The following is a 23,657-nucleotide window of genomic DNA, read 5'->3' as shown; positions in this document are numbered from 1 at the left end:
CTGCTGCAGAATGCTGTTACTTTTATTACAGGCTTTGTTCTGGCCGCAGCTCAGTGTAATCATTTTGCTCTCTCTCTCCTTCTGTATCCGTCTGTATGACTTTGTTGCCCTCCTGTCTTTCAGCCTTGATTGGGGCCGGCACTACGTCTTAACCTCCAGCTCTCCACCCTTCAAATCTGCTGCTTACAAAAGAGGAAGGTTGTGATATATATATATATATTTCTTAAGAAAGGAAGTGGCTACAATGAGTACCGAGTAAGTTTGAGTTCCAGTTTGGATCTGTCACAATAAACAGATTTGCTGAGCTCTAATATTAACAAATCTCTATTCAACCAGGCTGTTGTCTGTATTCAGTCAAAGATGGTTGGTGAGGGTATGAAGCACCCCTCTGTAATGGCACTCTGCGGTTGTGAGTGAACTGTGTTCTAACAGTTCAACAACACTAACAGTGTGATGAGTCTTTTATTGTCAAATGACAACCTGGTCACTTCAATTTCATTCTTTCCCCCCTTTTTTCAAGATAGACAGAGGAGAACGGACAGAAAATGGGGGCAGAGAGAGAGAGAGAGAGGGAATGACATGCAACAAAGGTTCCCAGATGGACGTGAACCATGGATGTTGTGGTTCATGGTCAGTGCCTCAAAACCTAGGCCATCGCAGCACCCTGTCACGTCAATTTCTGCCAATTTTATGCATATCATATCAATATGTTAAGCTTTTCAACGTGATAATTATGAATCGAGACCTCCGGTATTTGAAGCAATTAGCTGGTGCAAAGGTGTTTTCACCATTTATATCAATTTGTCAGATATGTTTTAATCAACATTTCATGTCTTCTGCTACTTTTCTCATTTTCAGGTTGTAGCTACAGGTCGTTAACATTGATTAGGCTGCTGCTGAAAAGTGCAGTTTTTTGCCTTCTCAGCCAACAAATGCTAATAGATCTCAGCTAAATCTTTGAATTTCATTTACTTACGTGTAACTATGTTGTTACAAATGTTGAAAGATAACCTAATTAGATTCCATAAGGGATTCAAAAGGAAAAGAGGCACTGCTAACATGACCCTGCAAACTGTGAGTTTGTGTAGATACTTGATGGAGAAAGAGAAGAAGATTTTCATACTGGATTCAGATTAACTGACTGGATTGATAGAATGCTATCAAACCCCACCTGTAGTACTGAGGTGAAGTTTAGTGCTGCTCTCAACTTCGCCTTTCTGGCTCTTTTTGCTTTCTTGTCTTGTGTTATGTCTTTCCACATTTGTATTATTCATCTCAGTGTCTTGTATTTTCCCTCTCTCTCCTGTTTCATTCATTTATCATCTTTTTGCCATCTATCACCTCACCTTTTGATACATTTACAGTGTTTTGGTCCTCTCAATTCAATTCAATTCAATTCCATTGGCTTTATTGGCATGAAAGATTCGAGAACAATGTTGCCAAAGCATTAAATAACACTAATATGAACATTGACACAACATTAAGATTGATATATATTAATTATATATAAACAGTATATCCTTTGCACGTATTTGTGTGTGTGTGTGTGTACCCTGTCTTTGCCTCCGTTTTGTTTCCCCGTGATGATGCAGCTACTTTTTATTCACCAGAGGCTAAAATTGTACACAGAGGACAGCAGGCATTTTTTGGCAGACAGCCATCTCCCTTTTGTTTTCCTGTTTTTTTTTTTTTGGACCCGGCACTATCAGTCTTCAGCCTGGCTCCAACTGGGCCTAATTGGATGTATTAGCGTTGAGTGCTAGCAGGAGTTCTCTCTGTTTCCGATTCATCATGAGCAGACTTCCTAAATGGCCAGCTCAGCCTGGCGCAACGGGGAAAAAAGCCCCAGGGACAGGCTCTCTCCCCTGGAGAGAGGATGAGGAGGGAGAGCCTGTCAGCGGTGGTCTCCTGGGAGCGACTGCGGAAAGTGATATAACCGGTGTGGAGAGATGGAGAGAAGCAGGTATATGCAGACATATGTTTAACTGAGTTAGACCCTCCAGACAGCATTCTCTAACATATTCCCATGTGTCAGTGCTACAACTAATAATGGCTGATTATAATCCATAATTTATCAGTTCTGGTGATCATATTTGCAATTATACACTGACGGCGTGCCATTAAAGGCGAGGTGAACTATTGTTTTTATGTCTAGTTGTTAAAGGGCCTGTAATAAAAGGAGACACTGGTTTTTACAGCATTCACAAACGATTTAAAATGCCAATTACATCCCCACAGAGAGAATCCGGCAGATTTATCTTCCGATGCCAGTCGTCCAGACATATTGTTTTATGGGCTGGTGGGTTTTGCCGCTTGGCCTGTTTAAAATTTAACAGGCCATGTTCCTTGGCTTCTCTGTTTTGATATAGTGTGCCACCGGGCACGCAAGCTGCTGAATTAAATATCAGCCCTGCAGAGTTGTCAAAGCAATGCTCTCACACATGGTGACACACCCACAGTACAAAAACACGCCCCTACAGTGTACACAAATGAGGCATTTGATTATGTACACACACACACACACACACACACACATTCACATTCCTGTGTATCTTGCAGACTCAGCCTCCTGTCATGGCTGACATCCATCCACACTTCCTGTTACAGAAATTAGCTTCTCTATTCTCATCACACAGCCCTCTCTCCACCCACACCGCCTCTAATTGACTTTTACACCGGTCCTATTTTTAAAAAACGGTGAGCTGTGAGGACACAAAATGTGTTTAGCTAGCATGCAGAAAAGGTCAGAGTGGGAGCTAAATGCCGTGGTACGCCCTCCTCTCCCCCTCTAATAGTAAATCCTCGCTTATGAAATGGCCTCCAGTTAGGTAATGATTGGAGAAAATGAAACTGCAAACTTAAGCTGTGTCCCATGCCATATTATAATAATAGAATACAGTATGCTATATATGTCAGAATATACTTCTTTTTCAGTTAGTATACAAGAAAATGATGCAATATATGTTGAAGTCAATCAAAATGCAACTTTGGAATTCCACTGTCAATTAGACCTCACAAAGACACAACCTTTTGCCAAACATTCAATACTTTATGGTGCTGAAGTGCTGAATTCAAATGTAAATATTCAGGGATAGACAGAATCAGACAAACTGTTGCTTCACGTTGTGTTTTAGGTGCGTGTGTGTGTGTGTTGCGTGCGCCTGCAGCTGTGTGAATATCTTACTCCTATAACATTAACCTCTATCCTCACCTGCGCTGCAATTAATTTATCAGCAGTTCTTTCCAACTGATACATTTTCCTGGTCTTATAGGCTGAATGGTTCGGTCTAGCCGCAGGCGTCTTTTTTCATGTTTCGACCATCATTTTTCTCTAAATTAATGCAAAGAGGGTGAATCCAGGACTAAAGGCGTTGCTCCCAGAGGTCAGAATCCTCCCAGCCTGCCTCTCAGCACACGTTACCCTGAGCTAATTAGGCCTCAAATCTCTCCCACCTCTCTCTTTCATATTTATTTCCTCCTTGAAATACGTGCTTATTAATTGTTCCGCTTAGCTGGTTTTCTGTACCGGTGTGTGTGTGTGTGTGTGTGTGTCGGTCGTATGTGTGTGCTCAGAATTTCAGCAACAATGACAGTGCAGAGCCACACATCAGAGCTGTCATAGATGTAATATGGTTGACCTCGAGCCAAAATGGCAACACACTCTTCCCTTTCAAAAGAACTATTAGGTTCACTGAACTGTGAATTTGTGGCTGACCTCATTATGATCATTGTTTCATCTGTATTGGAGATTGCATCCGTCGCTGTAATAGTGTCACTTAATTAAATTGACACAGGAAGGTTATTGGTGAGTACATCAGTCATGAAGGGAGTCGTCCTCTTTCAGTTGTGCCACAGATCACCAAAGAACATGGTCTCTCTTTCTCTCTCTCTCTCTCCTTTTCCCCTCCTCTGCTCTCTCGCTTTGTCTGTGGGGTCACCGCTGATGTGCTGGCTAAGCAGTAATGTCTTTATTGGATCTAAGCCGACCTCGGGTTCACCACGGAGCCCCAGACCTGGCACAGAGAGCTGTATCAACACTTGGAGATTCCTCAACCTCCAGGCTAAAACACTACAGGGCTCTTCAAATAAACCATGAAGGTCTGTGCCAGGAAAGAAAAAAACACAACAACAGGAATCTCTCCTTTCAGCTGAATGGAAAGAGGAAGAAGAGGAGGAAGGGAAAGATGCTGTGATGGAGGAGTTGAGAAGAAGCGGGAGAAGGGTGAGAGGGAGAGAAGGATTGATGAAGAAAGAGTGAGACAAAAGGCGAGGTATAAAAGGAGAGGAAGGGAGGGAGGGTGGCAGAAAGTGGAGGGGAGCCTTTGAGAGAAAGGAGTTATTCAGTTGATGCCTTCATCCTGCGTTCCGGAGGCAGATCAGCTCTGGTGGATTAGCCTCGTCATTAACAGCTTTAGATTTAATTAGCCGTCATTAGGCCTCTGTTTTACTGGAGGAGCTTACAAATATTTAATCACTGTTTGGGTGATGTACCGTGTATGGTGTTTGTGTGAGAGCAGAAGGAAGAATGATGCACTAAAAAGTCTGCTTTTGTTATCTTTCAGAGGTTTTTTGAATGCATGTCGTGCAGGTCTGAAGCCAGCAAGTCTGGATATGACTTGTCACAATGTGGTGTGAGTCTGGTGCAAAGTGCTGAACTTAAACTTGAACGCTGTATTTGTCTATATTAGCTTCTTTTGCATTCGCTCCACATGCTCATATCCACTTTCACAGTTTTATTATTTTTAGTTGTTTTTTAGTTGATCTATCTATTTATTGCATATTCAACTTAAAGCTGGAGTGCAGGACTTTTGTCTCCCTCTTCTGGCAGTGAGAGTAATTATAAATACATTGTCGACATGTGCTTACGTCATAGACTCCACCTCAGCCTACTCCATTGCTACTGTTGCGACTACAAAGTGGTGGATAAATTATTTTGAGTGTCACACAACCCCCGCAAAATGATTCATTTCACTATCAGAATTTGATCCATCCAGTCCAAAAACATTTGGAAAGTCTAGAAGATTAAATTATTTAATCCCCATTCAAGTTAGCAGAGAGCTAACCGGAAGTTAGCCGGCTCAGCTGGCTGAAGTCTGGCTGCATGCTCTGTTCATAGAGCATGTGCAGTATGTATTCATCCGGCCAGCACAGGATTGTCAGACCCGACACCAGATTAAAAACTCCAGTATACTGTGAAATACAGAGAAATTTACCTGTTGGTGATGGGATTAATCAACATTGTGTGAATTTATGCGGCAAGGGTTTGAATGTAACAGAAAGTTCTGCACTGCAGGTTTAACACTAAATCTACTTTTGTAGTTTTTAAATCTAAAACAGGTATGAAGTTGCTCTTAAAATATATTTATCATTTATTTTGTGACAGTGTTACATCTCTCTGGGACTACAAAATTGTTGGCTAACTGGTATCATTTACAGTATTCTTGATTAATGTTCACTGTCTTTACTTAGCAAATAAACTACTCAGTTTGCTGATAACATACTCTTTCTTCCCTTTTCTCTCTCCTGCCCCCTGCAGGCTATGCTTGGAGGCGAGGGACCCCTACTGCGGCTGGGACTTCAGGCAGCGCCGTTGCACAACACTGGAGGACAGCTCCAATATGAGCCAGTGGAAGCAGAACATCACTGTGTGTCCGGTAAGACTGACGCAACCACTGTTCTCTTAACAGTAAATACACCGTCACACCTGTCCTCATGGGGCCTCATCTCTCACACATCAGAGTGGTTGCCATCATCCATGACTCACGATGACTGATGTGTTGCACATGACAGGACAAGATATACGAGTAGTGGAGGAGAGAAGGAACGTGAATTGGACTGAAATGGATTAGATTTCACTGAGATCAAGTGGATTGAGTTTGGCTGAAGTGAATTGCGGGAAATGTATTCTCCTATAATCCTCTAAAAACTCTTTCTCTCAGGCTTAGAAAGAAAAGTCCTGTCTGGCAACATGAGCCATGTGCTCTAAAAATCATAAATGCTCTGAGCAGTTACTGACACACGTGTGCTGGATGGTTGAATAAACTAGATTTTCGTCAACCTGATCTAACTCTCATCATGACCGGATGTTTGATTTCCAGCTGCGAAACCAGACCACCAATGGCGGCTTCGGAGCCTGGGCGCCATGGCAAACCTGCAACAATGACGACGGGGTGGATGGTGTGAGCTCCTGCTTGTGTCGCTCCAGGTCTTGCGACAGCCCCGCCCCTCGCTGTGGAGGCAAAAACTGTGAGGGCCCCACCATCGAAGTCTCTAACTGCTCAAGGTAGGAAAAGAATAAGTGATTCATTTTTACACTGATGAAACAATGATAATAATTATAACCATGATATATGATAATCATAATAATTTGTGTGGCATTTTTAGGAATATTTAATGTAAATTAAGTATGGATTAAGGAATAACAATGAATACAACAATAGAACAGATGATACAATGATTCAGCAAACTGAAAAGATGCTTTCAGTAAATTAAAAAAAGAGGAATGAAATCACTGTATTTGGTAACAAGGAGGAAAGACTCAGTTTTATTTTTCAGCTTTATTGCAGCACTAGAACAAGTAGAAAGCAGAAACTTGGCATTTTTATGGATGTGCATGTCACATCAAGGCAGTAACAAAGTCAGCCGTTTATTATTCACAGCAAATAGGAAGAATTGAAGATTTCATGTCTGTTGAAGATTTAGAGTAACTCATTTGTGCCTTCATCTCCAGTAGGATGCAATTTTACACCAATCTTTTATCTGGTTTTCCCAAAAAGACCATTAGACATCTTCAGCACGCTCAGATCGCTGCTGCCAGAGTTCTAACAAGAACCACGAGGACTGGGCACATCACTCCTGTTCTTAAATATTTACTCTGGCATCCAGTTAGTTATGGAATAGATTTAAAAGCTCTACTGCTAGAAGGAAGAGGATGTTAACATCCTTAGTGCTAAATACATTTCTGATGTTTTTGACTAATATTAACCCAGTAAGTCTGCTGTACCTTGAGTCAGAACCTGCATTCAGCTGTCATGCTGCATACAGATGGCAACAACTGTCTGATGATCTTATATGAACCTCAACTGTCACAACTTTCAAATCTAAATGAAAAACTCTTGTTTTTCTGTGTGTATGATCAATTAAACTTCTGTCCTCTCTGAAGTGTAACAGTACTGAAACGCTTCTCCTTATCTATTATTTTTTTGTCCATTTTTATTTTATTTTATTCTACTGCAATTGATTTATTTATTGTGTTTTAACTGTTAGTCTAATGCATGTGCATTTGTTGCTTATGTAGAGCACTTCTCTGTGTTTGAGAGATGCTTAACAAATAAACATGTTTTGGTGGAAACAGCGGATTTGTGGCGTATTAGCATAACAATCATATATGACAATACATATATGAATAAATAATAAGATCTATAGTGTACCATAAGTAAAAAGATGGTCTACATTGAGGTTAGTTGAGCTTATACTACTATGTATCCTGGCTCCCGTGTACTGTACATTATTACAATACTATGATTGAGCACAGTGAGACAGTCATTTTACAAATGAATCCGACCAGCTGAACTCCTAACATCTTTTCTTAAACTCTGATATTGTAGCAGCAGTGTCCTGATGGACTTTGAAGAATCTACCTCAGGGCACAATTTATGCTCTGACAGAACATGAGAAAGATCATCAATGTGAGGAACCTCATTAGAAAATGTAGGTGACATCCAGGTTCTCCTTATGACACCTCTCACCGCCTCTGTCTGCAGGGGAATTGGCCTATCAGTGTAACAGAGAGCAGAGCCGAGACAAAGAGCTTAGGCACCTTCATCCCACCGGATAGATATGCCAGATTTAATCCCTGGTGTTGAAATTGAATTGTGCTTTTGCAGAAAGTGGCAATTAAATCATGAGGAGTGCTACCCAGGAACAAAGCACATAAGCAAATTGAATGAATGTTTCCCTGTCAGAATGAGCTCCCTGTGTGTGTTTGCATTCCTGTTTCCTGACGCATAGAGTCAGAGGAATGATTAGACAAAGCTAAAAAGCTGTTTCTTTTTTCCCTTTAGCAAGCATGAGAGAACCACATGTGAAAGAATAATACTAAAAGCATTGGTGAATAATAATAATTATGCAGGTTTTGGAACCATTGTGAAATGGATTGCTTATACTTTCCCATGTGTCTGTTGCCATAGAAATGGAGGCTGGACGCCCTGGTCGTCATGGGGACAGTGCAGCACAACCTGCGGTACAGGCTTTGAGCTGCGCCAGCGTTCCTGCAATAACCCCTCACCCCGACACGGCGGCCGCGTCTGTGTCGGCCCAAGCAGGGACGAGAGGTGAGGAAACCAGATGTGACGATAAAGTAACTTTAACAAATCCAAAACATCGTACTCTGAAGACTGCAGATGTTAAGGGAATTATTTCAACTGAATGATTAACTCAGCATGACTCCCCTGTGTGCTAAAAAAGTCTTTGAATGTGATACAGTGATAAACGTGACATATTCAACATATCAACACTACATATGATGCAGTAGACATTTGATTTATCTTGTCCTCACTCAGCCAGCATACTCAGCTGATTTAGGTCCAAGTCCAAGTCAAGTCTCAAGTCTGTCAAGTTTAACTTTACAAGCCATAAAGGCCTTTTTGGATCTAAATGCCCTTTGGGGAGGATGCTATTGTTTTTCAGTGCCTTCCTAAACTGTAATAAATAACTGTATAAAAAATGATTCATGTGACTGCTTTATGGTTAAGGTTTGGTTAGGTTTATGCAGCTTTGACTGGTTAAGGTTTAGGGGATTGTGGTGTGGCTATTGTAAGGAAACTGATTGCAACACTTTTACAACCATGTGAACACACAAACAGCCAGGTTCAGACCAGTGTGAGCTTCAGTGCAAGTCCATTGAAGTGAAAACACGTTGCACAACTCTTCTGCAGTACACAATGTTTTATTCACCAAACATTATCAGCTATCGTGCTTTGATCAGGGTGGAGGAGACCGGTTGTGGTCTCTGGTGTGAAAGTCTGATGCTCTGTGTGCACAGCCATCCAACCCTGCACCCAAGAGGTTTTTCAGCATTATATTATATTATATATTGTACCTTTGCTTCTCAGAGAGAACATTCATTATTTGTGCAGCCATGAGAAGTTGGGAAACTTAAACTAGATCATAACATTTTAAGTGAACAGATGCTGTTGTTTTCTGTTAAGATTAGGTTTTTGTAGTTGATCATTGTAATGACTTAAGTCTGATTGAAGTCAAATCTCAAGACTATGACTCTCACTGGTACCTGTATTTTTCAGTTCTCTTAAACCCCTCATGTCACCATCTCTCAGGTTTTGCAATGAAGGGGTTTCCTGTCCTCAACCGATCTTCTGGTCCCCGTGGGGCTCCTGGACCAAGTGCAGCACCGAGTGCGGGGGAGGCGTTCACTCAAGGGTCCGCACCTGCGAGAATGGCAACAGCTGCCCAGGATGTGCACTGGTAGGAAAACAAACACACATATACACACACTCCGATGAATAACAACAACAGAAGAACGTCAGTCAACCTCAGTAGAATCTGTCTCCCTGCTGCTATGATAGAGCTTGGAGGCCAAATACAGCCGTTCCCTCCTAATCAGAAATGTATCGGTTTAAGTACAAATTAAAAGTCTTTTAAAGAGATACAAGTTGTTTCTGTTGCTAACATGTAAATCTATTCATATTACTCTTCTTTCAGGTGGAAGCTGGACAGCAACACTTTAATAGAGTGAGATTAAAATCATTATAGAGCAGGCGATAATGACAGCAGAGATAAAACTGTTTAGATTTTCTCTCCTGATCTTAAATGGCTCGACTGGAGTAAGCTACAGTGACAGCATATCACCTTTCTGCTGTTTGTTTACAAAAAAATGCCCGTTAAATGTCAATGAAATCCTTGACGTCAAAACAAAATGTCACATTTCCTTTATTTTTAATGTGAAAAATGCAGGATGATTTTTGTCACTGTGATGACTGACGGTCTCGGGGGACCGCCTGGAGTTCTCAAGTTTTAATTTGAATGTCAATATTTCAGTATCTCCCAACACACAGTGCATACAGTTGTGGTTTTTATAGGAACTGTAAAGGAGATAACATTGTTTGTCATTTTACCTAGTGTCAGATTGGTATGAAACTGTGCTCATTTGAAGATCAATTTAAAAAAGACTTCTAAACAAAAATATCTCAAAATATAAAAGACCGATTTCAACAAAATTGGTTTTGGATGTTCTTGTTTGCAAAAGGTCATCCTGGTGACCCCCTCTAGAGCCAGTTTGTTCATGAGAAATTTTAAAATCTAGAAGACAGATTGCCAGGAGATGAACCCTTTACATTTCATAACCCCATGATCTATTCTCATATGCCACCACCCTTAAGGCAAACGCTGCACTGATTAAATTTACAAATTTAAATTCTGAATGAAACTTACCACTCTGCAACCTCAACCTGCGCCACCTTCCCATTCAGGAGTACAAGGCCTGTAACCTGGAGGCGTGTCCAGAAGTGAAGAGGAACACACCTTGGACACCCTGGATGCCTGTAAACGTGACACAAGGCGGGGCTCGTCAGGAGCAGAGGATGCGCTACATGTGCCGAGCTCACCTGCCCGATCCCCACGAGCTGCAGATCGGACGCAGAAAGGTGGAGACACGCTTCTGCCCCAACGATGGCACAGCAGCCTGCGAGACCGATAGTAAGTTAACCGGCTGACAGAGACAGTGATGTGATCAGGTGGTCAGATCTCTGGGCGTAGCAGATTAACAGTGATGGGAATTAAATTCACTTATTGTGACAATGTTATACTGTTTTGTTTTGTTTTTTTACTTAGTAGTAGTTAGTAGATATTGCATTTTATGTTCAAAAATCACTGGAATAAATAATAATAATAATGAAAAAGTATAATTTATTGTTTTTTCAGTAGGAGTTGATAGAAAAGAAAATGCACAAAAAATTGAATGGCAAAGTCTGAGCTGATTTATTTAGTGTTTCTAGGAGGAAATTTCAATAGGTTCAAAATCTGTTATTATGTGTACTCAAGCACACATACTGCACACTTACCACACACACACGCACACACACACCCTCCTGTATGAACACAGTGAGAAGGCAGTGGCGTGTTAAAATTTCTCCCAGTAGGAGCGTGACATGTTGAAAGTGCCCTCCTGTTAGACCTGTTAGTGACAGGGTCACAGTCCAGCACTCCCAAATACACACCGACAGAGAGAGAGCTACACAGGGTCTCAGTCCACTGCTCTCCACTGGTGGCTTTTTCATGCCCCCCTCTCCTGAATCGATTACCTGTCTCCCCCTGCCCGCCTCCTGGGGGGCCGCATCGACTCTGACAAACTGATGAAACACTGACAGCAGGGAACTGTGGGATGCGTGAGGGACACAGGCAGCGTTTGTGAGGACAGACAGAGAAATATGCCCACTGGCAAAGTCATATACACAGTATGACTCACACTCAAAGAATCTGCATGCTTCATATCTCTCTTTGAAAGTCTTTAAACTCTCAATCTGACAGGACTGCATACATATCAGTGTCTTTGATCTGATGTGGATTTTTTTTTTATCCACTCTGTCGTGTCTCTGTAGCCCTCGTTGAGGAGCTCCTGAAGACGCCGGTGGTGAGAGTGTCGGGCGCTGGCTGGTCATCATGGGAGACCTGGTCGAGCTGCTCTCAGAGTTGCGCCAAAGGTTACCGCACCCGTCGGCGGAGCTGCGCAGGACCAGAGGGGAAGAGCGCCCCAGTCGTCTGTCGTGGTTCACCTGTCGAATACCAGGATTGTAACGTGCAGGCCTGTCCTGGTGAGTAGGACACACAAGAACCATCTTCTCCTGACTGACTGCATCCATGTGTACAGTTGTTTAATAAAACGGGTCAGAATTAAATAACAAACAAATTCAATAATACAAATGAAAATTCTATTATAGAAATACCATTTAGACAGTAAACCCCCTAGTTTAACCGTTTATTGTTCTTCTAATGACCTTAATTGACATTGCATTTTCCTCTTTCATTTGTATAATAGGAAGTATTTTCTCAACTGTGTTTGCTGCAAGATGGCCTCATTTACTGTAAATTGTGATGAACAATTTTATTTACCCGAATTTACAGTGGAAAATTTTGGAGTGGGGACAGAAAATATCAGTAATATTGACATTTTCCTGCTCATTTTTGTAATCATAATAACATCATAATAATAATAATAATATGTACAAAAAACCAACAATGATCTTTACCTGTATGGTTCAGGCTGCGGGTGTGTTTGAATCTGATGGAAAATAACTTCATACAAACACTTCACGCCACCGTTTTAGTCTTTCCAACATTGTTTCTGATACAATTTGCAGGAAGTCGCAAACACAGAATGCACATCATTCAGTTATTGGCCTTTTTCTAACTCACTGAGTTTATTACTGGTTAAAAAAGAAAATATATGCACACTGAGACAGATATATATATATATATATATATATCTAGAGAGAGAGAGAGAGAGAGAGAGGGGGGTCAGTAGTAGTAGTAAAATACTGCTGAGTGGATCATTAGCTTCATTAGCTAATGGTTACCAGCAGCTGCAGCAGTGCAGAAAGAGCCCTTGGACAAATGAAGTTATCTCTTTCAAACTCCTCATCAAACCATAATCAGCTGACCTACAACTCTGCTGACCATGGACTGCTGCACTGACATGCTATACTTATTAAACCTCACAGAGGACACACACACACACACACACACACACACACACACACACACACACACACACACACACACACACACACACACACACACACACAATGGTTGGCATTGCAACAAGGTCTGATATCCTCTTAAGAGCTCACTTTAAGTATTCATGACCAGTTCCTTATGAATTAATGATTTATGATTGGTTAGTCCAAAGCTGATCAAGTTCCTGTAATGCATTTCAAATGCTATTGTTAAAATCCACATGAAGTCCCTAGCAGTTAGTTTAGCAACTGAGACACCCAAGTGAGCCGAGGCGAGGCAACCTTGGTTACTTCCCACAAGCCTTTCCCCATGAGTGTCACGTGTACAGCCGGTCTCACAGCGCCTGCCCCAGGTAGACACGCAGGTGAGAAGGACAAGGCCACTGACAAAAGAGAGAATGAGTGTGAAATAGTAATTGATGATGAGATTAGGAGAAGGATGGAGGCAATATAGATTGCTGTGGAGATTGAAATGAATAGTGTTAGTGTGTGTGTGGAGGAAGCATATGTGTATGTGTATGTGTGTGTGTGTGTGTGTGTGTGTGTGTGTGAGAGAGAGAGAGACAGAGGCAGGCGGTCATTGAGTTTGTCAGTAAGTCACAGTCAGCCTGAGTTCAATTATGACTTTCATCATAAGAACTCTTACTTCTGACCTAAATAACAGCCCTCTAGGTTAGGTTTGTGTTCCTGGCATGATGTCAGATTTACATGGCTGCCCCTCCTTCCTACAGACAACAGTCAGCAAATATTACTTTTACAAGATTGTAAGCTTTTAAAAGAATCATTAATTCAACGTAATGTGCCTTCAGATCGATCACTGGCACACACACAGCTGATTTTAAGTCTTTAGTCCAAGTCACCCCTAAAGACAGTTGAGACCAGGTCTTAAGTATTGACAAAGTCAGTCTCAACTCAAGTCCAAAGTCATCACAGGCAAACTGCTAGTCAGTTGTTAGTCTTCAGGTGTGAAAAGCATTCGGTTTCACTTAGAACTGTTTATAAGTCCAAGTTGAGTATCAAGTAGTCCAAGTCAAGGCCAAGTTAAGTCTCAAGTCAGTTGAGATAAGTCAAAGTCAAGTCACAAGTCAGTTACAGGTCATTCAATTAAAGTCAAAGTCTCACAAAAGTCGAGTTTCAAGTGACTCCAGAATAACTTAAGTCTGCAGCTTTAGCAATAAATTTGCTTCATCCACTTCAAATGAAAGTTTCTAGTGTTTGCGAGCAGGCAAACAAACACATGGAGATCAAGAATGGCACTTTTCCCATTTTTGACTTCTTATTTCTAAACACAAGTGAGCACAGCAACTCAGCCGCACTGAAGAACAGGCAGACAGTAAGAGAGTCATAAACACAGTATGTCAGTCAGGTAGTCAGTGAGTCGTTCAGTAATTCAGTGAGTTGGACACTAAGCCAGTCAGTCAGGTAAACAGCCAGTTAGTCAGAGGTAAGTGGTCACAGCCTGCATCACTCTCAGTGTCACACTAATCCACTCAGCTAATGGAGTTTTCTGCAGCACTGTGACGTTACCTGGCAACGCCGCTTCCCTCCGTCAGTCAGAGGAGCGTCAGCCAGTCAACCAGCCAGTCAATTAGTCAGTCACACTGTTCTGATTAGATCAGATGAAATATTAACGGTGCCCATGGGAAGACTGAATCAATGCAAGAATAAGACAGGACACAGCAAAGGCAAAGTAAGATATGATCTGGAACAGAGTCAAACCCCAACTGTCATTTACACAGGAGAACATAGAAAGAAGGAAAATCATATGACATCCTCCATGTATCCAGTGTGTGCAACAGTAAGACAAAAGACAAATGGAAATTGTGTATAATTTGAAAAATATTAAACTCCATCTCAAAAGAAAAAGCTTGAGAAGACAAAGAAAATGTTGTTTCTGATTGAACTAACAGAATGTGTTTATTGTTTGTACGATTGCATTATTTTTCACCATTGTGCTTGTTAGTGTACCTGAGGCCAGCTCCACCAGCTGAGCCCTGCTGTATGTTAAGCTGAGAGACGTAGCCTTGTGATAAATATTCAGTCTGAATATTTAAAAATGCATAAAGGTGCCCAGGTGGTGCAACAGATAAATACATTCAGTGTCAGGGTTAAAACTGATTTTATACATCCCTGCTATGCCCTGGAGACAACAAATACAAAAAGAGCTGGCAAGGCTGGGGTTTGGAGCAAGTCAAAGTCAAGTCTCAAGTCTTTGAAAGTTTTTTATCGTTCCTTTTCAAAGTCTCATGTCCTTTAGGCCTCAGCCCAAAGGTCTCGGGTCCTCCCCCAGGAAAAGGTGACTATTTCACTCTCCAGTGAATGTCAGTAATAGTAACAACATTGCCTAGCAAGAGTGTATCAGTGTTGGCTCAGTCAACGTTAGCCTAACATCAGCAAGTCTAGACAGAAAATATGATTATCCTTGGCTAATTTACTGAATAGCCTTCTAATCAACCTACTCACATTTCCTTTCTTTCTTTTCATCTCCTCTCCAAAGAAACACATTAAATTTAACTGTTGCTGTTGGCGTTTCATTTTTATGAACTGCCACTTGCTCAATCATTGAGCAATTTTTCAAGTGTGCATGCGTGGAACACGTCCGCATTCACAGACGCCAGAATTTACTATCATCTGTGGCAATTTCTTGGAGAGCCTTACAATCAGCAGTTCAACTCACATCCTCAGCAAGAATCTGACTGCTGGCTTAACATTTGTGTATTTAGCACGATTTTTGCAGTTAAAAAAATAATAATAAAAACTTTTTGTAAGGGGGGGCGACACAAACGAGATTTTGAAAGGAGGGGGGGACATGTCTCAGATCAGAAGGATTCGGCCACACCTGTCTGAGCATGTAGCACAACTCGTAATCCGAGCGCTGGTTATCTCATGACTTGGACTACTGCAACTTGCTCCTGGTTGGACTACCAGCATGCACTGTTAAACCTCTGCAGAGGATTCAGAATGCAGCAGTGCGTCTGGCGTTCAAGCAACCTAAATGAGCTCGTGTCACACCTCTTTTCATCTCTCTCCACTGGCTCCTGGTGGCGGCTTGCATCATGTTCAAAGCTTTGAAACTTGCCTTCAAGGCGACCAATGGCACCCTCCTACACTGAGTTACCCATAATGCTGCATGTCCGCACTCTTTCTGATTGCACTTGTGGCTGGTCAGCTACTTGGGAATTTGTACCACACTTCTCTCTCAGTCACTGTCGTCTAACACTTGATTGTCTCACCTTGCTTGTAAGTCACTTTGAATAAAAGTGTCTGCCAAATAACTAAATGTAAATGTAAGTCTTTAGGGAGTCAAGTTTTAAACAAGTCATAGCAGTAAATTCAGAGTCAAGTCTCAAGACCTTACTCTGTGAATTAAGTCTGACTTGATTCAAAGTCTCAAGTCAACAGCTCTTGAAACATTGCATTAATAAAAAACAAAGGAATAACGTAGAATGGACAGAAAGAATGTGAAATGCAACAATAAATCAGGAATCCATTTACACATTACGCAAAAGGAAATAAAAATGGCTCAACCAGATGTTTGTATTGTTGGATGTTTACATTATATAACATTGGTGAGCTGTGAAACCTATTTTATTTATGGAGCGCTTTTCACAATATTTAAAGAAGCTTTATCCGACAGACTAAATAAAGGAAGAAGTTTGTTTCTTAAGAAGGTCTAATGAATAATATCTTTCAGAAAGTTTGTGCTGTTGACGCTTCTTGGCTTCCTGATTAGATGCTTGTGGTTCTGATTGTGGTATTCAAACTGAGCCGAAGTCAATCCAGAGAAAATGTTTGTCCTGATAAAGAGTATGCCTCTAAAAAGAAGTCTTGACCGGGAGTCAAGATAGTTTGGATTAGTGTGCGTCTTATCATATCAGCAAAGGCAGTATGTAATGTGTGTGTGTGTGTGTGTGTGTGTGTGTATTTGTTACAGTGAAAGGAGCGTGGTCCTGCTGGTCGTCCTGGTCTCAGTGCTCGGTGGGTTGCGGCGGCGGTCACTACCAACGCACACGCTCCTGTAACAGCCCCGCACCCACCAATGGAGGAGATATCTGTATAGGACTACACACTGAAGAGGCCCTGTGCAACACACACACTTGTGATGGTAAGGTCACACTTTAAAAAGAGTCAAATATGACTCATGCCCCCACTGCTCGGGGTCCTTTCCTCACGTCTCAAGGCTGGCAGTCGTCTCCCACACCGTGTCTTTTCTGTGTCATCTCCTTCGCTAAATTGCTTCTTTCATCTTTTCCTAATGAATAAACCAGGTCTTAGATATATGAAAAGATAAACAGAGTCATGCTGTGAAAACAACCCGTCCTCCCACCATGTCAATTCCCGCTGTGTTGCCGGAGCTCAGAGTGCCATGGCAACCTCTCTGGAAAGTTTATACAGAGATCATATTGCGTTGTTGTAATGATTTTATGGAAATCTTACATAATGCGTCTGAAGGTTTGTTGTATTTAGAGTGCATGTTTGATATCGATATGAAAAAAAACATATAACACAGTATCAAGTGTTGGTCTGTATATTGATCCGTTAACAGAACAATTACAAAAGTTTTTTTTCATTAGTGCAAAACCAGATAACATTCAAAGATGACTTCAGCCACATAGTAATAACACTGCAAGACATCTTTCTCAAAGTTTGCAAAGGAAAGAACTGGGTTAGGGTTAGGGTTAACTTTTATTTATGCCAATGCATTTTAATGGCCTTGTTCCAGACATATGACTTTATGTAAAATTTATAGAGTTTTCATGGGGACTATTTCTTCAGAAGAAAGCAAACTTCAAGAGAACTGTTGAGTGTTTGGTGGATTATCAAGAGTAACTAGGACATTTTTTTCTGAAAAAAAAATGTAATGTGATTTTTCCGCACTGTGAGCACCAGACAATCTTAAAAGCTATACAAATGAATCCAAAACTATCAGCATGTCAAGACACCACAAGAATAATGCTATAAAAATGTTTTTAGTTGTTTGCATGGACTGATCATTTAATAACAGGACCATAATATGAGATAAAAAAGTGAAATGATAGAAAAAGACTATGACACAAAAAGACAAACAAGAAGTAACGTAAAACACAAGTTGCTCATGACAAAGTTGGGTGAGAGTAAAACTGGGTGTTTTACTGGTGTTAGATTTTTCTTTTCTCATTTGGAGGATGGCCTCACCTCCCCCCAAAATCTCACACCATGTGATGATGAGATGTGCGATGTATAACAACGCCCTCCGTGTCACCCCCCCCCCCCCCCACGCCCCATTCCCATTCTGCTCCCACAAGGACACTGAAATATTTATGAGATCTGCGTGCTAATCCAGGAGAAAAAAAGGTTCCAGCATCAGAACTCATAATAAGGTTTCAGTCTGACTCTGACTTGAGTCACGGTTTAATATCAAACAGCTTTTTCCATTTTGGTGCCACAATGTGATTTATAATCTCTTCTTGATTCATTTTAGTGGAAAACAAGAATGACCTGTACAAATATTCATTGTCTGTGGTGTGCATGTACAGCGTGTGTCTTTCAAAGTTTGTGTACACTCGTGGCGTCTTGTATTGCAGATGATTTCTGCTCAAATGTAATTGCTGTTACCCCTTAACTGTCGATTTCCTCAGTTGCTTTTTATTTTGAATTAGCCCATCTGTCCTTCACGGGGAGAGTAGTGCTCACAGCCAGCCTCCCTTGTAATTACAGACAAAGAAAGGTAAATGGCTTCCTGTCTATTTTTCTTCCTTTTCTCAGATTCTAATCAACCTCCTTTATCAGGTAAATGGTTTCTTGTTTGACGTGGACTAACACATCCCGTAAGGCCCTACTAACATCTCTGGCCCCAGTCCATCTCCTAGTCTGTTCATTTATTGACAGGTAGCAGATTGGTCATCTATCGGGGTCTTTGTGGTGCCGCCGCCCTCTCTGCATGCGTAATTAGAGGCACGCTGCCTGTCAGTCATAGAGATATTTGATGCCCCTGTCGCAGGTCATTTGATTAAAGTCACTACCAGTAATGGAGGACAGGAAGGACTGTCAGAACAGAATACTAACGAGGAGCCTCAGGCCTGATGCCGTTCCTTCTGACTCAACATTGCAATCACGCAGGTCGTCCGGGTGACAAAAATAAATGAGAATAAATGAAGCAATTAAAGCAGGCTGTAGTGACGCACGATTATTAAACATGTTTGAGGTGGCCGATGTGTTGTGTGTGTCTAGATGGTTGTGCAGCAAGAAGGGAGCAGATGACGGAGACTAAGCAGCCTGTCGGTGAGCAGCACAATGATAGGAAAGGTAAAAGAGGTCTGTCCTCTGCCTCTACTCAAACCCTCTCTGCCAAAACTGCACACTTGAGAGCACCCTGAATAACAAACCCGGTCTTTTCATCAGCCTTTCATTGCAGTAGCCTGCGCTGCCTCCACGTCGGTGCTTTTGAATACAGGGTGAAAGAGTGCAGCAAGTGCACGGTTCAAAGGGAGGGGCAGAGAGTTGGGAATTTTCTTTCCTCTTGGGTAGGAGCCTTTGTTTACTGCTCGGTCACTTGCTGTGGGGAAACGGCACTAAAGCTTGGCTTAGGAGACAAACATCTCCGCTATGCACTAAACAAACTCTCCATGGGTTTACTCTTCCAATCCTGTTTACATCACAAACACTTTTTGGTGTGTTTGGGCTGTTTGGCTGGCCTGTAAGGTTTGTAGGCCGCGGGTGGTGACAGCTTGGGTGGGCGCACTGGTTTCCAGGCCGTCTGAGTTTGATCTGGTCTTGTGGTTGTCTGGGGTTTGTATTGATTGTCTTTTTTTCTGTGTTTAGGTGGCTGGATGGCCTGGTCACTGTGGTCAGCCTGTGATGATTCAGGCATGCAGATGAGGAGTCGGGTGTGTGGAGCTCAGGGCAGCACCCCCTGTATGGGGAACAGCACTCAGCGCAGAGACTGCAATGAAATACCTGGTGAGTTAATCAGCTCTTAGATAGTTGTAAAGTCTCCTTTATACTCATCATTACAGGTTGAAAAGGTCATCCGTTGGAGCAAAAACATGACATAAGCTTAACTAAATAAATAAATGCACAAATAAATGATTAAACACATAAATGAATAAAAAATAAATAGATTTTGGTAATGAAAAAGGACATAATTAAATTAATGTCTTGCATTTCTTTTCTGCGTGTCCATAAAAATCTTTTAATTTAGACTATTTCTGTATTTCTACATTTATTCATATATTTATTTATGGATTTTCTGCACTTATTTATTTATTTCTGTATTTCAACATTTATTCATCAGTTTATTTATTTCTGCATCTCTACATTTATTTATGTATTTCAACATTTATTTATTTCTGTATTTCTACATTTATTTATTCATTGCTGTATATTTACATTTATTTATTTATTTCTCTATTTCTACATTTCTTCATTTTTTTATTTCTTTATTTCTGTGACCGTATGTTAATGAGGTGGGCGGTCCTAACCTCAGTCTAAAGCCCGATTGGTTACAGAGCAGTGGTAGTTTTGGCTCTACCACTGCTGCCTTGTCTTGACCGTGGCCCTTAAAGCTCTGTCTGAAGCAACAGACTAGCCAAGTGAAAAATCTTGCAAGAGTTGAGTTGTTTTTTTTCAAAACTTTCCTTATTTACAACAAAGAGGTATACCGAGAGTTATAACAGAGTTCAAATAAATATATCTCCTTTAAAATAATGAGTCTTTGTAGCTCTTTTGTTCTTCACATTTCTGCTTGAATTCAACAATAAACTGATGAAAGCAGGGTTTGGAGCCAGACCATTTTGATTTGTGGATGTGGAACTTACCAAGAATGATCAGAAGCTGAATTATATGGGTAATATTGATATCCATCCCATGGAACACAAAATATATTTTTTTTGTGAGTCATATGGAGAGGATATTGAAGGACTTGCATCACATCAGTGTCTGTGTTGATAATAACATACCCAGCAGAGAAATTCAGTGTTTCTCTAACAATAAAGCTTGGGTTAGCAGCAACCTGAAAGCCCTGTTGAACCAGAAGAAAAGGCTCTTTCAGGGAAGGAGAAAGGGAAAAAGCAAATGCTCAACAAAGGGAACTGTAGGTGAAGATTGAGGGGAAACAAGCCTATAGGCATAAACTGGAACAACAACTGCAGCAGAATGGAGTGAAGCAGGTCTGGACTGGCATGAGGAAGACCACCGGTCTGGAGCAGAAGGGAGGATCACTGCTTGAAGGAGATCAGGACCTGGCTGATGACCTGAATCTGTTTTTTAACAGATTTGACAGCTCCACCCCACCTTACCTGTGGCCTGTGGCTCATACTCCTCCCTCCACCATCTCGCCTATAACCTCACCTACAACACTCCACTCATCTCAGGTCAGGAGGGAACTAGACAAACTAAAGCAGGGACAACCAGCTGGGCATGATGGGAGTCATCCCAGACTGCTGAAGACCTGCTTCCAAACGGCTGTGTGGAATTCTCACACACTTATTCAACCTGAGCCTGCAACTACAGAGGATCCCCACACTGTGGAAAACATCCTGCTTGGTCCCTGCTCCCAAAAAGAGACACCTCACTGACTCCACTGACTACAGGCCTGTAGCCCTCACCTCGCATATCACGAAGACCCTGGAGAGACTGGTTCTCTCCTACATCAGGCCCAGGTTGAGTATGTACATGGATCCTCTACAGTTTGCATACCAGCCTAACATTGATGTGGATGATACCCTCGTCTGCATAACCCAGAGGGCCCATGAACATCTGGACGTCTCTGGTGCAACTGTGAGGATTATGCTCGCACAGCAGACAGGAACAGAATTGACAAACTGATCAGGAAGGCAAGCTCCATCGTTGGGACTGAACTGGATACAATTCAGCAGGTGGCAGAGATGAGAATGCTCTCAAAGCTGAACTCAGTAATGAACAATCCCACACACCCACTTCATGCCCTGGAGGTGGTTCGGCACCTCCAGGCTGATCTCACCAAAGTGCAGGACTGAACGCTGCTGGACCTTCCTGCCAGCTGCCATCAGACTGTTTAATGTGCACAAATAATTACTGTGATGTATGTACAGTACAATATATAATATTGTATATTGTGTATTTATGTTTGTACTGTCTGTGGCAAAAACAAGCACTTTTAGTGGACATACAGTGACGGGGCGTAATTGAGTTGGGTGGGTGTATGTGATTTGTCCAAGTGGTGTTGCTGTACCTAGTTGTCCAAGATGGCAGACCCGCTTGTGCATGCATGACTCACATCCCTGGTTGACTCAGATCCTGTGGTGACAAGGACCACCCACTCAATTAACATACTGACACAGAGATACAGAAATAAATAAATGTAGAAATACAGAAATATCCTAAATAAAAGTTGATGTATGGAAATGTAGAAATATATTCAAGACATTAATTATGTCCTTTTTCATTACCAAAATGTATAATTTATTTATTTATGCTTATGTCATTTTTTTGTCCTCCATATGCTCTGAATCATTAAATTGGGCAGAAATATGTAGACTGACAAGATGAAAAGAGATGAAAAGATCGTCATCATGATGTGATTCCTCTGAAAGTTAATGAATGACAGTAATGAATTATTGTCCAGCTCTGCAATCAACTAATTAATTTATTGATTGACCATTAACTTTTTTCTGCTTTGTCATCCATTTAAGTTTTGACAAGGTTTGTCCAAAAACACTTAGCTTTTAGTCTCTGTGAGGTCAGGTTCAGGTTCAGCCCACCTCTAGTCCTTTAATCTTCATAAGCAGCATCATTCGAAAGTGGCAGCTTGTGACTCTGGGACACAGCTCATCTGTCCTTGTCAAATGTGTACTCAATACTGTAGCCATTCAGCTTCATCACAATCATCCTCCTCATCATCCTCATTCACAAACATGTCCACACACACCAACGGTGTAGCGCTAAATGCATATGCCTCGGTTAATAAACCATAATTAAGTCCATGTGAATCCAACAAGTAAGCGATTTGCCCTGATGGCCTCAGTGTACCTCGTTATGTTGATGACGATCTAAGAAAGTTTCTCCTGAAATGATTTTTCATGGCCTGCCAGCATCAGCCTCTCCACGCTCAGAATCCCTAATGAATCCAGACGAAGACGATTAATATTAATGGGTTGTCACAACACCAAATCACATCTAATTTTATTGCAAATTTCAATGAGGCGATGGATGGATTTGTTAAGGTCACTTGTAGAGGGGAGGCGACTGTGAGGAAACTGAAAAATTAGGCCAAAAAATTAATCAGGAGATGTGGCACTGCAATTAAAAGTGCTCACACACACATCAACCCTTCCTGCTCCCTTCCTCTTTCTCTCTCAGATTTGTGGGGGGCAGGACGTGTTGTAGCTGTAAATTATTGTCCTCCTGTCAAGTGTTCCTAACCGCAACTGGAGAGGCTCAATCTGAAGTCCATTTTTCTCTCTAGCAAGTTTTGGAATTCACTGATGCAAAAAAAAGTCTCCATGGACCAGTTGCACAACATTTAAATGACATTTCAATTTCTCATTCACTGTTTTTGTTTCTGCATGTGTCAACTCCCCTGATGTTACAGTTGGTGGTTGTTGTGTTCTGAAGGCTCTTTGCTCAAGGGAGAGTATGCGTGTGCGTGTCTGTGTGTACGTGTGTGTGCATGCATGTGTGCGTCTGACCCTGTGTTCCTCTCCTCTCTGCAGTCATTCTCCCTGCATCTGGCTTTGATAAGGACCAGCACTGTGGAGGTAAGTGGATTAACAGCAGCCTTCACTTTGTCTCTGCGCGCATGTTTAGAGTTTGTTTTTTTTTGCCCCTGTATGTTCCCACAGATGTCTGTCCATGATGTATGTTTTCATGCATTATATGTACATTTTCATGTGGATGTTTGTCTGTACTATACCCTAACAGCCAATGAGTCAAAGGAGGAAAAAACATTAT

General features: G+C 41.6%; 1 protein-coding gene across 6 annotated transcripts in view; it reads left to right on the top strand.

The window, feature by feature from the left end:
* sema5ba (sema domain, seven thrombospondin repeats (type 1 and type 1-like), transmembrane domain (TM) and short cytoplasmic domain, (semaphorin) 5Ba) overlaps window positions 1-23,657 on the top strand; it is a 171,274-nt gene that overhangs the window by 139,580 nt on the left and 8,037 nt on the right. For 2 of the 6 annotated variants that reach the window (XM_044366136.1, XM_044366137.1), the window contains exons 13-23: window positions 5,537-5,654; window positions 6,099-6,283; window positions 8,190-8,333; window positions 9,336-9,483; window positions 10,488-10,713; window positions 11,616-11,828; window positions 16,684-16,854; window positions 18,495-18,518; window positions 18,960-19,034; window positions 19,551-19,688; window positions 23,420-23,464. In XM_044366136.1, the coding sequence (XP_044222071.1) occupies window positions 5,537-5,654; window positions 6,099-6,283; window positions 8,190-8,333; window positions 9,336-9,483; window positions 10,488-10,713; window positions 11,616-11,828; window positions 16,684-16,854; window positions 18,495-18,518; window positions 18,960-19,034; window positions 19,551-19,688; window positions 23,420-23,464 (1,487 nt within the window). The remainder of the gene's footprint in view (window positions 1-5,536; window positions 5,655-6,098; window positions 6,284-8,189; window positions 8,334-9,335; window positions 9,484-10,487; window positions 10,714-11,615; window positions 11,829-16,683; window positions 16,855-18,494; window positions 18,519-18,959; window positions 19,035-19,550; window positions 19,689-23,419; window positions 23,465-23,657) is intronic. The other 4 variants (XM_044366139.1, XM_044366140.1, XM_044366138.1 and 1 more) reach the window with 4 other exon arrangements.

This window comes from Thunnus albacares, chromosome 11 (genome assembly GCF_914725855.1).
Source record: "Thunnus albacares chromosome 11, fThuAlb1.1, whole genome shotgun sequence".
Taxonomy (NCBI): domain Eukaryota; kingdom Metazoa; phylum Chordata; class Actinopteri; order Scombriformes; family Scombridae; genus Thunnus; species Thunnus albacares.
This window is presented reverse-complemented; position numbering and strand designations above follow the sequence as displayed.